Raw genomic sequence first — 18218 nt, forward strand, 5'->3', positions numbered from 1 at the left:
TTAATCAATTTGTTTTCAAACGCGATCAGTGTCAAAGCCATCAAATTGTTTTCTGTTTGAGTAATGCCGTTTTTAACTAGCAAATTTTTCAAAGCCTTTTTTGTGTAAAGCATCTTTTTATTACTGAAAGATTTTATTTAACACGAGTTCAATTTTTTTTCAATTCTTCAAAAAGAATTAAAATTTTTGACAACTGCCCACAAAAAAAAAATGTTCGCAATCTTTGTACGAATATTTGTCTTTAGAAGCCTCTTTCTTAACAACAGGTTTACTAAAAATAAAATCTATTAATTACAAATTGCATTATCAAAGAGCCAATAAAGTTCGTTTTCTTTACATATAATTTTACAATTCTTCATCAGTTTTTATTCTATCAATAATATCTAGTTCTTTAAAAGGTTTCGGTTCTTTATCTTTTTTATCTTCTTTAATCCGACTAACAACATCAAACATATTTTGAAATTCTCTATGTTTTTCTATTGGTATGCTTCGAATTATTTCATTAAAGTTTTCAAGATGTTCCTTTGGAAGTTTTTCAACGCTTTGAATTAATTCAAGCAAACTTTTAGGTCCTTGATAATCGCGAGGATTAAAACAACAGTCATCATCATAATTACTCTTATAATTTGTTGGAGGTTCTTCTATATATTCAATGATTAGCTTGTCACCCAATTCATCAAATACAATGGTTTCGTCAATAACCTTTGTGATGTTTTCCATGGTTTTTATTTGAGCTGAAATTTATTTAACACGAATTCAATTTATTTCAATTCTTCAAAAATGAATTAAAAAAAACTTAAAAAGTGGTTATCAACTTGTCAATTTCTGGTACAAGCCTAGAATCTTTTAAATCTATTAAAGCAAACATGAGATCAATTTGAAGCTTAATCCATTTTAGATAGTCATAGTCATCCATCAGCAAGTCTTCTTCACCAAATATTTCAATCATGCGGTAATGCGATCCATCAATGTGATTGATAATATCATTTGGATCGTTCAATTCTTCTTTAAACACTCCACTGTGTCTGCTTAATATATATTTTAGATAATAAATATCGTGAAGAAACAGTCTTTTAATAGTATACATGTCTTTTTTACTTTGATCATTCTTCATGTATTCAACGCACACCTGATTTCTGAGAAGGGATAGGTCTTGAATCAATTCATGAATTGGCATGTATTCATTTTTAAACGCATCTTTCACTAACGGTTTATTGTAAAGCAATTTAAAATAAACTTTAGATTCAAGTTTATCAATCTTTTTAATCATTTTGCCTGACTGTCTGATTTTTTCAATGAGTTTATCAACTTCATTTTCTCCTCCCTTTTTCAACTCTTTCATTTTTTCCATCAACTCTTTTCTTCTTTCTGCCAAATTTTTTCTTTCCTCTGCCAACTATTTTTCCATTTTAACCAACATTCTTGTTTCAGCCAAATTTTTTCTTCTTTCCTCATAAGCCGAATTTTTTCTTCTTTCCTCCGCCAAGTCCTTTTTTAACTTTATCATTTCTTCAAAATCTTTATCTATCTCTGCAAAATGTACTCTCGCTTCTAGATCATCTATTTTTTCTAGCGACTCTCTTTTTGGATTTCCTTGCCACGGGAATAATCTTTCTCGAATCTCTGTCAACTCTTTTCTTCTTTTTATCAACTTTTCTCTCTCCTCAGTCAACTCTTTTTTTTTCTCAATAAGTTTGCAAAATTCATCAATGAAAAATTTACTTTGCATATTACCCATCTTGTTTAAAAATCGTCGGAATTTATTTAACTCGAATTCAATTTTTTTATTTTCAGCAAATTTTTCACGGATCAAAAGGATCTTAAAAAATCACACTTCACGATTATCAGAACGGAGGTCATTAATAAATGACTTAATTTTTAATTGTTGCTGTCTCTCTTCTTCAACACATTCTCTCATCCGTATTCCAATCCGTCTTTCTATCCGTCTTAGCATCTCTTCCATCCGTATTAGCGGACCTTTCAACCATCTTTCATTTTCTTCACCCATCTATTTTTTATTCTCGTTAAAATTTGTTTTAGCTCGAATTTTTTTATTTTTCAGCAACGTTGACCAGCACGTTCATTTTCATTTTTCCAGATCTTTTTTTCTTTTCTTCTAAATCGCAGTTCCAATCAAACACGCGCCTGTCGATTGCTCTCAGCTTTTCTCGCTTTTTCAAATTGATCCACTCTTTGTTGTGTTCTTTGATTTCTTTTTCCATTCGCGAAAAGTCATCCTCTTCTTCTCCCCACAAAACCGAGTAAAGCTCGTCTCTTTTTTCATCGCTATACATTTCAGGAATTTTGAAAGAGCCGATTTCAGCCTTAAAGGCATGAGCCTCGAGCTGTCTTTTTTTTACCGCATCAGGCTCTCTTTTGCTACACTCCAGAAAAAGCGGGTGAAACGAAATTTTTTTTATTTCAGAATTTCTATTTTAAATCCGTTTTCATCCAATTTACCGTTTCGTTTCTCAAAATAATTGTTGCCATGTCTCGTCTCTTTTATCGCTTTGTAAAGAGAACCATATTCAATCACTTCACCCGTTTCAGCATTTTTACAACCACGGGATTGTTTCTAATCAAACGGAGTCTTTCATATTTTGAATCTATCGGCTTGATGTCCTCCATCATCGCATTTTTATCAATCAGATGGTTCTCCACCGCAATCATCGTCAATCCCATTTTGCTTTTCGACGTTTTGGAAACACCATTTTCAATAAGGAAATTTTTCAAATCCTTTTTTGTATAATTCATCCTTTTATTAAGGAGCAATTTATTTTTTATCTTAATAAATTCGAAGAATTCATGCAGATCCTTTGGCTTTTAATAAACCACGTTCATTCGGTTTCCGTCGGATTTGATTCTGAGTAGTTTGTCAGAGATCCACGGCAAAGGCTTGAGTGTCTGCAGGAACGTTTGCGTTAAAAGTAGCTTTGATTTGCACGTCTAACACGGTGGATTTTAACCTCTCAGCCTGCTTGCTCATGTTAAAAACGAAAAGAGGACAAATGTGTCTGTAATTTAGCGCCGTCAAATTTGGCTGAGCAATAATTTCGCTGATTCCAAAAATCCTGTTGTCAAATTTGCACGCGTCCCTGTAAGCTCTCGAAATTTTGTTGTTTGTGAAAGACAAGTCGTAATCCACAGCAGGATACCTTTCGCTGTTTAAAGTGACGTACATGTTTTTCAAATCGCAATGGTTGAATACGGACGAGTTTAAATCTTGATTGCCGTCTTTGTTGGTCTGAAATCCAACAATGATATACCTCGGTCGTTCACTGGCAGATCTAGCGCTCAATCTCCAACTGAATGTATTGGACACTGGCATGGCAATGGTATCACACTGTCGGGGTCTAAACGGCAACGGCACATCTACTTTAAACTCGATGAGCTTGTAAAGATTGCTGTTTGCCATAAAAGAGGGAGTGACATGAGGCATGAACAAAGACAGTTTGCTTAAAGTGACTTTTCCTGCAGCTGTTTCAGCGCTCTTAAAAATAGCATCCACGTCGCTCTTTCTCACAAGAGTAATCGTGTGCTTGAATCCGTAAAGAACTTTTTTCGTAATCTTCGCAAAAACCAAAAATGTGTTTCAAAGGAATGCAAAATGAAAAGGTTCCTTTATCAGCAGGTTGCTTAATGATGAAATCTTGCCTTTGACTAAACCCTGTGTTACTTGCAAGATCAGCAACGGCAGTAGTGTCTTTTTGCCACAGCTGATTCATTCCTTCCGATACTTGATACTCTACCGGATAATTAAGGAAACCCAACATGGTAGTGGCTTGACCTGGGCTGTATATGGCTTCCACAACTTGATTCGACAACTGATATGAAATCTAACTGAACAGGTGCATGTTGCCGTTGTTGGCAAGAGAAACCACATCCGCATCCGCATAGGAAGTTCCGTCTGCTTTTGTTAGTCTTCCTTCGACTAAAAGGTAAGACTCAGAGGGAAGCGTGAACAAATCTTGCTGCTCAATGTTGATTCTTATTTCTCCAGCCGTGTTTAAATTGGTGCTGACCGTATTCGTGAAATTCAAATCTCTCAATTTCTTCATCAACAATGATTTCTTCTGTAATGTTTAAAACATCAGAGTTTGTCATTTTTCTATACAAAAGATAAAAAATTTTCGACCTCTGAAAATCATGCCATTTTAACTCCACTGCCCATTTTTACCAGGTCCTGGATTCGAATGGCGTTTTTCTTGGACAGATGCAAAGAACCCCCGAGCGAGGAATAGTCGCTGCTGATCACTGGAGCTGTTGACGCAACCATTCCTGAAATAATGTCTTTGCTTTTTTGAGTAAGCGGGGTTTTAGTCTTGGCATACACCTTTTCTAACGCCTTTTTACCTTTATCAATAGCCACGTCTTTAGCAGTCACAATCGCCGAAGAAGCCAGCTCTTTACCCGCAGATTTTGCAGCTGTGATCGCTTCTCTTCCCAGCTCGCTCTTTGCCATTTTAGTAGCTAGAGTAGACAATGCCCTTGATGTGCTCGACGCTGCTGCTCTTTTTAAAAAATTTTTAGCGTGTCAATGATTCCACTTCCCCCAACAACGTGTTTCTTAACATACCTGTTTTTGTAAATGATCATTTTTAATATGCAAAAAAAATTATTTTCCATCGATGATCTTCATTATCGATTTGTACTTGCTTTTACCAATCACTTTTGTCTCAACAGCTCATCGCAAATGCTCACAGCTTCATTTCTCGACCCCGTATTCCCAGCACGACAAGCAGCCACACTCAGTTCAAGCTTTTCCACCAACGCATTCAAATAGCTTGGAAGAATGATCACTCCTGAACCTTGTTTTAATCTTTTATAAGTTGCCTTCGTGCGAGACCTGCGTTCATTATACTCCTCCGGAGAATCTCATCTTTTCTTTCTTCAAATTGTTTCAAAGCCTCTTTATACTTCTTCTTTAATTCTTTCCTCTCTTTTTCTTTTTCAAGAAGTTGTTGATCAAGAAGTTGAAGATCGTTTTGTGATGGAACTAATATAGAATCTTCCTAATTAGTTTCACGAGATTTAAGCTCTTTTTCAATTGGGATGATGAATCGATTGTATTTTTCAATCTCTGCTTCTCTTGGCTTGTTCTTTCTTGCATCTGGCTTTACGGCTTCACTATTCATTAAGATTTTCGAGAAGTTGACTACATCCTCTTCAGTCACGTCGAAATTCAGAGAAATGTTCGGATTAGTCATCAGCTCCCAAAGACCTTTTGTTCCTTCAAACCTTTATCCTCCAATAATCATTTCATTTCCATAAAAAAAAACACCCATTTTTCCAATCGTATATTGACCATCGTTTTTGCTCAATTCAAACTTGTTCTTAAAACTTGTTTTGTTTTTTTCTCTTCAATCCAGCTTCATCAAACTCTTTAAAAACACATCGTTATTAGGAAGAATAGACGGCTCTTCTATTCCGGTTGAGTCTAAAAAAGACTTTGGCTCAGGTTTAAACTCAGACTGATTCGGCGTCATCATCTTAGATTTAACTTCGTTTTTAACCTCGGATTTTATCTTATTGAGCATCTTTTTATTGTTAACAATGATCTTTTCGTTGCTATCGATGATCGGCTTGAACAGCTTTCCCACATCCGTCTGAAAATTGACATCTGAAATGTTGTCGTTGATGCTGTTCTGATAAATCTTCTTTCTTCTGTCATTAATTTCTTTCACAATTTCATCCCTTTTTTTCGGGTCTTGTATTTTAAAAAAAGACATGGTTTTTAAAATACGCTAGAAATTATTTTTTAGATTCTTAGAATCCGTGGAAAATCTACGATTTTTTAGATCCTTTTTTAACTCCTTTGGATCGTGGAAAAAATCTTTAATTTTTTTTAGATTCTTTGAATCCCTGGAAAATCTAGGATTTTTTAAACAAATTGTTGAAAGCTTGAATCGCGTCTTCACGTCATTTTTGGATCAGCGTCTCTTTCGTCAAGTTAACCATTCCGTTTTTGGTTTTGGTTCGTATTTCCTCCATCATAGCTTTAAATTTTGGGAGCTCGCCAAGAATCAACTTCAATTTCGACTCGGCCAACACTTTTATCTTTTCATGCTTTTCCGCTTTCAATGCCATCTTTTCGTTCACTTGCCCTCCAACAATCAATAAAAAACCCATTCCAATAGCCACGCCTTCACACGCAATCGCTACAGGACTGGCAATAATGGTGGATAAAAGCCCAATTCCAGTCGCACCCAATGCAATGCATAAGGCTTGCATTGTATTGTCTACATTGGATAAGATCCTGAAAACGCGTTGGTACTTTTTGCTGAGATGAACTCGCTTTTTCCTCTCGTTGTCCATCTCTTTTTGGATTTCGCTTATTTTTTGAAGACGGTAAACGTGTCCTCCCTCATCTGCAGAAGCCGTTGGAAGAGTTGGGTATATTCCTTTGTAAGTGTTATAATCTTTTTTTATTAAGGAAAAAATAAAATTTCTTCCTCACGGTGAAATCTAAAAATTAAAATAATTTCCATGGATTCGAAGAATCTTAAAGAAATTCACGAGACACAGACTTTCCCCTTTTTTAATCACGACGTCCTTCTCGCTTCTGTTGTAAATTTCCATGATGACGTTATTCGTCGATTCTGAAAAAAGAAGGAAGTAATTGAAATAATTTAGCTTTAAATTTAGATCTTGTCTCAAATTCACCAAGACCATTCCATCGTCAAGTTTAATTCCAAACATAAAAACAATCGTTTGCTTTGAAAAACGATTTAGTTTAATGTCGCTTTGAGCAAATATTTCGCATCTGGAACGCACCTTTCTAGGAAAATAACATAAATTATCGTTAAAATACACCGTCGCTTTCAACTTTTTCTTATCATAAAAAACAATTCTTCTCATCTTTTTAACAGTAAAGGAAACTTTTTTCTCAATCTTTCACTTCTTTCATCGTCTTCTTTCTTTTGTTCAAGAAACCATCTGTAAAAAATCCTTTCTCTAGCATCCATTTGTTGTAAAAAAATCTCCTGAGAATTTTCGCGAATAGACATTTTTTCATTTGTGCTGAAAATTATTTATGGCTTTTTTCATCGAATTTTTTCACGGTTCAGCTAAACCACTTGTTAGGCGTACGCCTTAGCTCTGAGCCTAAGAATTAGGCATAATAATATGCTTGTCCGAGAAGAAGGTAAAAGCTTCCGTATTGACCGACTTGCGCGTCACCGGAATTGAGCGTGACGACGAGTCTTCTTCCAGGTGCTATGCTGGGCATGGAGTGTGCTTCTCCAAAATTTCTGTAAAAAAAAATATTGGTGGTAGAGCCGATGGAGTTGGTTGATTGGTACAACAACCCAGTCGATGTGTTGTTAAACGATGTCACATTTGCTCCGTTCCAAGAGGAGAAGTAAAAATCTTCCAATCCGGAGGAGGAAAAGATCCATGTGCTGTCTCCGTCATATCCCGGAAAATATGTGAAATTGTTGGTGTTGTACGGCGTCCAAGGAGTGAGGACAGTGCCGTTGCCTGGAGGTAAATTTCCGTTGTACATTCTGACTCTAGACTCCCACCAGTTTCCAGAGGCTCCAATGGTATGCATCCTAATGTATTTTAACGATAAATCATTTCCTTTCTCGTTTGTGTTCAGCAAAACGTATTCGCTGCCGTAAGAGGTGTTCAAATATCGAATTTTGACCTGAAATATTCGTTCCAGATGTGCTGTATAAAGCCAACCACAACCTTCCCAACACCCCAGATTTTCCGGAAAACGCAAACACAGGAGAAGTCGTTAAAGCTGCTACCGTCTGAGACTTTGATCCCAAACTGGTGAAACTCGAGCTTGGAACGACACTGGTTAAACTCGATTTTTGCAACAGCAAGCCAACAAAACTTTTTGTCGCCCCGTCTTGCGCGTTTGAAGGATCAAGCACGTTGATCAATTTATGGGAATTTAAATCCAAGTCTGTCGTGCCCACGGTTGTCCCTCCTGAATGCGTGTCCACATAATTTTTAGTGGCTGAATCTGAAGACAATATGGGTTCAGCCAAATCGGTCAATTTGTGTGACGTCATGTTAATATCGGTGTACGAAGTAGTGTTGTAAGCGACTTTGGTGTCCACGTAACCTTTTGTTGCAGCGTCTTTTAACGCGGTAGGATCGGAAACGTTGATCAACTTGTGAGAGTTCATGTCGATGATTCCCGTGATCGTGCTCGACCCGTCTGTTTTAACACACAGACTCGAGCTGACTTCGACGTAATTTTTTGTGACGGTGTCGTGCAAATTTGTCGGTTCGTTCAAATTGATCGCCTTGTGAAAATTTAAATCCAAGTCCGCAGCTCCAATCACCGTGCCAGTTCCTCCCGACGAATGCGTGTCCACGTAATTTTTTGTAGCAGCGTCGAGCGAAGTGGTTGGTTCAGCTAAATTAATGACTTTGTAAGAATTAAAATCCAAATCTGCAGTGATGGTGGTGTTTCCATCTGTCCTGACATACAGATCGCTTGAAGGAGAAGTTGGGTTTTATAAATACTGGCCCAATTCGGATCTACCAAATTTATCAATCATTTTTATATGCCTCAGATTTTATTTTTTCAACCCTGATTACCACAAGGTATTGATGACGTCTTGAAAATCAAATCCTTCGTCCAATTTTTTCAAAACGTAAAGACACAAATGGCCGCAATAAGACGTGTTGCCAAACTGAACCCTGTCGCTGTTGTAATAAACTGGACTTTTCAAATAATGAACGAGTTCGACAAGAGGAGGTTGAGCATAAGAATCGATACTGTATTTCTAATCACCATCTTCAAACCAGCACACCCAATTAAATCCACCCGTGCTCGAGTCTCCCGTGTTGACAATACCGCATTCTTTTCATCTCGGTTTTTTAGGCAATGTGTCTCTTTCAAAAACTCCTCGAAAGTTTACCATTTTCAACTTTTTAACATCTTCTATCAATTGAAAGTTGGTCAAAGTCTCGTTCGGCAATTTTATTCCTTCGACGTTGATCATTTTTAAATTTGCGCAAAATTTAAAAATCACTTGTGGATCTTACAACTCTTCATCGGATTCAGCACCTCTCCCAAATCCAAATCGCTCATAATGCTTTGAACAGAAGGAGTATTTTTAGTGATGAACACTTCTGGAAGTTTGACTTGAATAGACTCGATCTGCGAGCTAATAAAAACACCTTCAATTCTTAAAGACGCAATGGCAAAACACCTTTGACGAACATACGCCAATGGATCTGTTTATACCATCTTTTTGTTCTCCTTTTTACAGAACAAGGAAGTGATGCTCTTTTCTTTTGTATACAACTTTCCAAAAAATCTGATCTCTTCTTAAAGTTAGACAAATCCTCTGTCGTTATTTTTTTCGTTCTTCCTCCTTTTTTCAACAAGGCTGTTTTATGGATGACTTGCTCGCGAAGAAATTTTGATATTTTTTCAGTCACTTCCATAAACTTTTCCTCTTTTGATGTAACACCCTTTTTCTCGTCTAAAGAAACAAAGGATATGGAATATCCCGTCAGCTCTTTGGTCTTGGGGTCTAAGCTTTCAAACACACCCAAAGAAAACAAAACGGGGGTTTTTTAAATAAAAGGACCTTTTCCATTTGCATAATCATACTCCATACTTTGAAAACACGTCGATCACCATGAGCAAATATTTTACACCATTGTTGGATTTTGAAAACGATTGCATATCAACCAAATCTGCAGCCCATATTTCATCAATGTCGTTCACAATCACCCTTCTTCTTTTAAAATGGCGAATGACTGGTTTGTGAAGCTCCTCTGCAAGCTGATCCGTCCATTTCAGGGGCCTTTTTTTTTTTTTTGCAGAGACGCCTAATCCAAATTTAACTTTGTTTTTAATCACCGGCGCAATAAGTTTTCTTTTGTTGATTTCTTTTTGAGTGGGGTTTGGTATAGATTTCTTCTCTTCAAGCATCATTTGATCTGCCATATTCCTGTTTTGTTGGGCGTTGAAATATTTATAAGCCAAATCATGGTGATACGCTGCATTGTCCACTCTATCTACCAGCTTGCTCCATTCCTGATACATGTCTGTGGAAGTCAATCTCAAATTGGTGCTAGATCCTGCAAAGTTCATGTTAGAAATGTGCATTTCTCCTGGAAATTTTCCCCATAGAAGCTTGATTTTGCTCGACAGCTTATTTATCGATTCCACCAAGTCTCCCCCTTTTGTTGTAGAAACAAACTTGCATTTCGTCGTTCCGCAAGAGTCGCAAGTCCCTTTGAGCATATTTCGATTGTCTTTACTAAACTCGTTTTCCAAGTGAGTCGTCTCTGTCACCCTTTTACACTTAACGCAGTACATTTTAAATACAATAAAAAAAGTTTTTGTATAAAAAATGAAAGTCATTGATTTGTCATGGAATATCGGAAAAACCAAAAGATACAACAGCGCGCTTTTACCAAGAAGCATTCGAGGAATCATCGTTAGAAAGTCCGGTTGCGGAAAAGCAACGTTGCTGCTCAATTTACTGCTCAGACCTGGATGGTTGGATTATAACCGCTTGCAACTCTTTGGCAAATCCCTTTTCCAACCTGAATACAAAATACTCAAAATCTCATTTGAGAAGAAACTGCCAAAAGAAATCATTCTACGATTATTCAACATTCAAAACGAAATGGAAAAATTAAATTTAAACCCTGAAGATGTCATTAACGACCTTTCAAAAAAATATTCCGACAACGACAACATAGAGTGTCAATTCTTTGAAACTGCTGACGATGTGCCTGAACCTCAAGATCTCGATTCAACCAAAAACAATTTGATAATCTTTGACGATTTGCTATTGACCAATCAAAACAAGTGCGAAAAATATTACATCCGAGGAAGACACTCTACCGTTGACTGCTTTTATCTCGCTCAAACTATTTCACGCTCCCCAGACAAACCATCAGAGAAAATGCTAACTTTATTTGCCTATTTCCTCAAGATTCAAAAAACGTTGACCACATCTACAGAGACCATGCTGCTGTGGACATGAACATAAAAGAATTTAAAGGGTTTTGCAAACATTGCTGTTCTCAACCCCACGGGTTTGCCGTCATTGATTTGTCCTCCAAAAAAGACCAGGGAAAGTACCAAAGCGGATTTGACGGTTTTTATTTTCCAAACGTATAAAAAACATGTCCGGATTTTTTTTGCTCGCAAAATCAAAAAATGATGCACCCACTGTATCAAAAAGGTCCATCAAAACATGCTTTGAAAGACCCATTGAGCTGGATTTAAACAAACAGTACGAAATGGCTCTTGTAGGACTTGAAAACTATTGCAGCTATCCTAACATCACCTCTAAAAACAACGTCTTCAGATACAGTCCAAACACTGGCTCAAACAGCTACACCATTTACATTCAAAAAGGAGCCTACGATATTAACCAGATCAACGAATACCTTCAAACTGAAATGCAAAAACAAACAGGAATCTCGTACAGAGTAGATGGAGTCACCATTACAGCTAACGAGTCCTCGTTGAAATCCGTATTGACCTTTGGAAAACCTGGAGCAACGACTAAATACTGGGTAGATTTTAACGTGAACAACAGCATAGGACCGCTCCTTGGATTTGACAAAAACGAATACACCTACGTGGAAAAAAAAGAAGACCCTGTTGACCCCAATAAAGTCACCAGCGTGATCGACACTTACGAGTCTGAAAACATCGTAAGAATTGAAGAAACCGCAGTGATCCGAGTAACCAACGACATCATCGGCTCGTCTTATTTAGACGGAAAAATAACAAACGATATTTACTCCTTTTACCCACAGGTTGAACCCGGCTACAAAATTGTTGAAAAACCTATTCACTTGATATACCTTCCTATCGTTGTAAGCAAAATTTCAATAATTGAACGCAAATTGTTGACCAAAATGGAAACTTGATCGATTTTAGAGGAGAAGACATCATCGTCAGATATCACATCAGAGAAAGAATATGCTCCACTCTATCCGATCTTTTCTCCGGAAGCGCTTTCAAACGGTAAATTTTTTTTTCCTTTTCTATTAAAAATGAGCAATTATCAAAAGATCAGAATAAACATTTCGCAAGGACAAGCTGACAAAATTAAAAAAGCCATTCAAGACAAAACCGAGGTCAGCATAAAAATCACTCACTCAGATTTAGACGGAAATCACATCATCGCCGTCACTAACGCGCAGTTGAACAAAATTAGAAAAGCGTATGAAGCTGGTAAAGGAGTCACACTCAAACTCAGCAAAAAACAACTCATGCACAATTCTAAAATAGAAGGAGGCTTCATCGGTGCACTACTCGGCATTTTGAAAGCACTCTAGCCACAAAAGTCCCTGCTGTTGTCCCTGCTCTTGCCACTGGCCTGCTTTCAGGTGTTGGAGCCGCTGCCGGTTCTGCCATGGTTGACAAAATCGCTGGAAGTGGCACTGTTTACTTGAGCAAAAACGAAAAAAGAATGAAATTAACCGCAGCTGGCTCTGGTTTATACTTAAGACCTTGGACTTAAAATACTCAGGGTGATGGTCTCTTCATTAAAACTGGAAAAGGTTATGAACGTATCAGCAACGAATCTGTTGGAGCTGGTTTATTGTTCGGACTCAATTCCATATTCAAAGACATTCCCTTCTTAGGAGCTCTCTTTTAAAACGTTTTTAAATGTTTTAAAAAATCACTTTTACCGTTCCTATTTCCCCTTTAGACGAAATTATCAACGTCTCTCCTACAAACACATCCAACACGCTTGAAAAAGAAACTATTTTTGAAACTCGATACAGCTTCTCAGACCGATGCAACAAATGAACCTTCACTTCATCTTCAGTTTCTTCTCCAAACTTAAAGCTCTTAGAAAAAACACCACATGTCTCCATTGAAAATATCAACACCCCTTTCTCTATAACCATTTTAAATTCCGATGTCGGCTTTATCATCTTACACATATCGCTAAACCTCGAAGACGAAATTCTTCTCTTTAACCGAAAAGAATAGCGCTTTCGTTTAAGTATTTTTGCCAATTTAGTTCATCATTGAAAGTGTGACACTTATATGTTTTTCACCTCCATTTTCTTATTTTTCTTGCAGTTCTTTATCTTTATATCAAGCTTTTTGTACCTTTTTGCATATGAAGGTTTATATATATATATATATATATATATATATAATGTGTGTGTGTGTCAGTATGTAGTGATTTAAAAATATATTATAGTATAACTAAAAATGAGTGATTTTTCAAGTAATCAATCTTTAAAAACAAGAAAAAAAACTAGACCAAACGCGAATTATTACCTATATCCTTCAAGTCGGAAAGTCGCGTGATCAAAGTTCGCGGTTGGAAGGCATTATGGTTTAGGGTTAAACTTTGTGCTAGCGCTTTTTTCTATATTATATTGCATTAATTAGTTTATTTTTAGCATTATGGAATCTATTTCTGAGTGTTTTGAGAATCTAGATACAACATCTAAAGAATGATATAATGAAAAGTTGACATTACTTGGTAGTACTTTTTGAATAATCTGAAACTATAATTTTTTACTACGCATCATTTTTTATTATTGTTTAAAAGATTATGAACATTAAGGGGTTATGGTTGATAATGTTAAGCATAATTAGTATTATATCTTTTATAACTTATAATCATAATTAACAATCATATATGTTATGTATAATTTATACTAAATCATGTATTCGATTTTGTCAAGGTATTGTTAAAGGGTTAATTAAAGGTTAAACTGTCGCAATTGTCAAATGTTTGTTGGTATTATTAATTTAATATTAAAACTTTTGATATTAAATTAGTATTAATTTTTAATAAAAGTAAAGTTCTCTAAACTATAAGTTCTGAATATACATTTAGTTTACTTTTTTAAATTAATATTTAACATTATAATAGATTATTCAACTCTAATTTTTTATAAGATTTAGTGTTTAATGTATTATAAATCTTATAAGAAAATTTAAAAAAACTTTTCTTATTTTTCAAAGCATGCTTGAGTACTCAATTTTATTTTTTTAAGTTGATGTCCTTACAAGTTTCCAGCAGACAATTGGATTTACAACCCTAATGAATGGCCACAACTGACTTATCATCATTTGTATCATAGCTTTGTCAAAGCTCCGTGTAAGTCGGTCCTAATATTTTTTCAAGTTTAATCAATTCTTAAGGTTTCATGATTTTATTTAGTTTTTATTTATTATATTATAGGTGCTTATTCCACAGAACAGCCGAGGCAACATTTTATTCATTTTATTTTAGATGTGTATTTTAGAGTAATGTTAAGTAAGTAATAATAAGGCAGTGATGCCAATTTGATGACGAATTGCCATTTATTGTCGGCAACAGTCCGCCCCCCAGGTTATCCTGTTGCCAAGATTAATATTTATTCAGTTGCAGCAAAACAAAAGTTTAACAAAGTTTTATTGTCAGCAGTAAATTGTAATATTCCAACAAATAATTCTAAAATTAACTTTTTGAAAGAAATTGAATCTGTGCAACCAAAGAGTGTTGGCTTAAGTCTTTTTAGCACTTTCAATAGAAAATTTATTTGCAAAGTAGTAAAGCTGCAGACACTACCACCATTGCTAAAACACTTGTATGGTGCTGACACCAATTCAATGTTAGAAAAATACCATGAAGTGTTAACCACCCAGTTGGCTCTTAGTCATGCGGATGTTGTTTAGATTGAGGAAGCAACAAGAACACAATATTTTACTTCTACATGGTTTGACCAATGAGCAGAGAGAATAACTGAATCTGTTATTGGTCAAGTATACCATGCATCATTTGACTGCTCTAATGCCATTTAAGTGAAAAAAATTTGTCAAATTGCTAAGAGTGAAATTAGAACTCCAGCTTTAATTTGGGGAAGAAAACATGAAAAAGAAGCTATTGAATTCTTTAAAAATATCTGCTCTGGATACCCTTGTCAAGGAAAGTACTGAATGATATCATTCCCATTCATGAAGATTTTCAAGTGGAATCTATAAGTTTTTATGTGTTCAAAAAAAAACTTTGGTATGGAGCTTCACCAGATGATGTAGTGTTTTGCTTTTGCTGTGGCTATAGTTTACTTGAGGTAAAGTGTCCTTTATACCCTACAGGATAAATCACTTCACGAAGAAATCGAAGGTGATAAGTTTTACATTTGAAGAGACGAAAATGGTTACTTTCTAAGAAAGAGTAAAATTGTTACTTTCAAGTGCAACATGAAATGATGTCCACTGAAAGTAATAATTTCCACTGAAAGAAACACTGTTTTGTCATTTTCTGGTATTCACACCTGATTGTGTAATTCTTAATGTTGAAAAGGATGACACTTTCCTTAACATTATTTATGAAAAATCTGATATTTTTCGGAAAAAAATGTTTTACCCGAATTGTTTACTTGGAATCTAGAATGTTCCACACCATCGGCTCCGGAAAGCCATACCCCTAACGAAGTTGAAAAAGTGATATATTGCATTGACAATTGTGAGTTTCCTGGAGAACTAGACTGTATGGTGGGGTGCGATAAATATGATAACTGGTATCACCCGATTTGTATTGGTTTGAAACGACTGCCGAAAGGTAATACATGGTACTGCAAACAATGTATAAACTTGAATAAACAAAAAGAAACAATACCATTTTAAATTTGCTTGTCTTAGTTTATAAGAAAAAGTATTATTTTTACCAATGCTATTTACCCAGTGACGAAAAATCTTTTCCAAAAAGGAAAAAATTATAATATTTTAATAGTCCTAATATCATAAATGTATAAAAACTCTTTTTGCAATAAAATTATTATTAAGATTATTTTGGAACGTTACGGTTTAGGACTCTTTGTTACCAGTAAACTAAATTAAAAGAGACTCTAGTTTTGTTATTTATCTTTATTTTTCAAATCTCAAAAAAATAAATATAAAGTATCATGTGTAAAAAATATTTCTAAATATTCGATGGTGCTCGGATTATTAGCCTATTTCCTTTATTATTTGAAGTGCGACGCATTGTGTAATGAAGGAACAAGCCAAAAAAAAAAAAGCATAAGAAACAGTGGAGAGCCTTTGTGGTCGAGCTTTGACTAGAAAAATTTTTTTCTACTATTTTCTAAATAGGCAAGGATTGACAAAACACGTTCAAAGGAAATAATCATGATTTCAATATCTCAGGTTAAGCAGACGAAACACAAGGTCTGCCTCTTTTTTTGCTCATAGCACAGATTCTAATCTATAAATATAGTTTGATGTTATTTTTGCGATTCGTGCATTTTTATTCCAAATACTAAATTTAAACCTCAAATATAAAAAATAAGCAGATTTCACATTTACATTCATTAGTATTTGTTCGATTTATTGTAAAAAAATTAACTAACCTGTCGGCAGGCGCCCCCTCAATCTTGGTGCCCTGGTTAAATTGCCTTCTTTACCCCTCCCTCTCAAAGGCACTGATTGCAGAAGCATACAATGAGTTATAATTTTTAGAAATAACACGATTTTGACATGTAAATGTTATTTGCTTTTTTAAAAAAGTTATTTAACAATAAAAAACTATCGAAGACCATACAGAGATGTAAAAACGGACAAAAAATATACACTTAAATCAGTAAAATGGATTTCAAAACGACTCGGTAAAATAACCAACAGTTGAAATTAAATAAACTGAGAATTAGACAGTAGAATTAAATAGAAAAGTTTGTTTACTAGAAAATCCAGATTTGCGTGTAATTAGTAAATCTGACGCTCTGCCTCCATAACACTTTGACAAAAAATTTATTGTCCCAAGAGGAGTGCAGGAAATAAACACTTTCATTGTGGAATGCCTTTTGTACTGGCTGTAAAAATGAGCCCTTGCTAAGAGCGAAGACAGTGCTTCAACAAATGTCTCCAAACAATCAATAATAGATGTTAAACATGGAAACTTAGCTTTGAAAATGCCAGGAATAGTGTTAAATGCGTGATCTCGATCTTGCATTTTTATTAAAAAGTTAAGTTTCCAATACATTATATCAAGCCACTTGTAAAAATATTCAATAGCAGTTTTTGTTTTGCTAATGTTAGGTATATATGCAATTAAGTCAAAATTTAAATTTTGCTTTAACTTGATTATGCTTATAATAACCTGATCAAGCTACTCAATTTTATTGGTCTTCTGCTGTCAAATATATCTTCAAATACATAAATTATTGCCTTTTCTAACACTTTAAAGTTTAAGCCAGTCAATATCATGCAAACAGACGGATTTTGCTTCAAAGCTTTTAAAGAAAATGGAGATGCAGCTAACTTTAACTCAATATTTTTTATTTTTAACCAATCCCATTCATTTCTTAGTTCATCCATTTCATTATAAAGTCCCTTTCTTTCCGAAGTAAAAATAGGTGATTGTAAAGAAAATGTTAATTCTGTTGAAGAAGATACCACAGGTAATTGCAAATTCATATTATCAGTAAAAGTTTCCATTTCTACATCATTAGCAGAAAAATCAACTCCTTCTTTAAAATCATATAAGTCACCAGATAAGTCTTTTTTTATTTATTTAGGATTGCTGATAAATTTTCTTTTAACTAAAATGAAAAGTTTTAATTATCCATATAACTTTCCTATTATTTGTTAAATATTTATTCTAAAGACTTAATTATATTTCAAAACACTATTGACAAATCATTAGCTTGCAGATCCCTGTATCATATCTATATACTTATATATAATTCTATATAAGTACCAGAAGCCCTTTTTATTCTTCTTTGACATCTTTGGATCCTACCAGATATATTTGGTAAATTTAATTGAAGATGAGGTGAAACTATATGATTGGATGACTTTATTTTTGAGATTTTAGATGGAGATCTTATATTTTTCCATGGAAATTTAGAAGGTATAGCATCAGGGTGTTTTTCAAAATTTTCTTTCCGCCCTAAAAGTAGGAAAATAATTTAATATCTGAAAATTGTTTTTAAAAAATCAAAGGTGCTTCAAATGTATTAAAAATAATATTTATTTATTTACCCGATATAAAATGCAAAGAACAAACATAGGCTGATTTTGATTTAGGGACCATTGATTTTGTTGTGGTTTACTCTACCATAATCATCATCTTTAGCTCGGTGAATAGCACTTATCCACTTTGTTCTTAAAATTTTTTTTGCTGGAAAACAATAATATCTAAGTTCTGGATTTTTTAATTTATTTGTTTGACAACCAGGAACGCAAAAGCTTTTTGGCATGGTTGTCTTTTATGCTTTGTCAATTGTTTAGCTGTACTGCTTAACTTAGAAACTCAGTTTGT

At 34.8% G+C, this 18218-nt stretch overlaps 2 protein-coding genes and 2 pseudogenes across 2 annotated transcripts in view; 1 reads left to right on the forward strand and 3 right to left on the reverse strand.

Moving 5' to 3' along the window:
• Nucleotides 1-18218, reverse strand: part of LOC145191148 (UDP-glucose:glycoprotein glucosyltransferase 1-like) — a 421900-nt gene that overhangs the window by 325290 nt on the left and 78392 nt on the right. The window lies entirely within an intron of this gene.
• On the reverse strand, nt 2876-3439 carry LOC149881736 (uncharacterized). The gene has a single exon (XM_090065845.1). It carries the CDS (start codon nt 3437-3439, stop codon nt 2876-2878), a length of 564 nt encoding a protein of 187 aa, XP_089921971.1.
• On the forward strand, nt 14267-15586 carry LOC149881737 (uncharacterized; annotated as a pseudogene).
• Nucleotides 16602-18156, reverse strand: LOC145192139 (uncharacterized; annotated as a pseudogene).

This window comes from Hydra viridissima, unplaced genomic scaffold (genome assembly GCF_058129835.1).
Source record: "Hydra viridissima isolate aposymbiotic clone 2 unplaced genomic scaffold, HvirCarnegie_v1 scaffold_11, whole genome shotgun sequence".
In the NCBI taxonomy this organism is placed as follows: domain Eukaryota; kingdom Metazoa; phylum Cnidaria; class Hydrozoa; order Anthoathecata; family Hydridae; genus Hydra; species Hydra viridissima.

Coding starts and splice junctions, on each gene's coding strand:
- LOC149881736 (XM_090065845.1), bottom strand. CDS start 3,439: ATGCCTCATGTCACTCCCTCTTTTATGGCAAACAGCAATCTTTACAAG.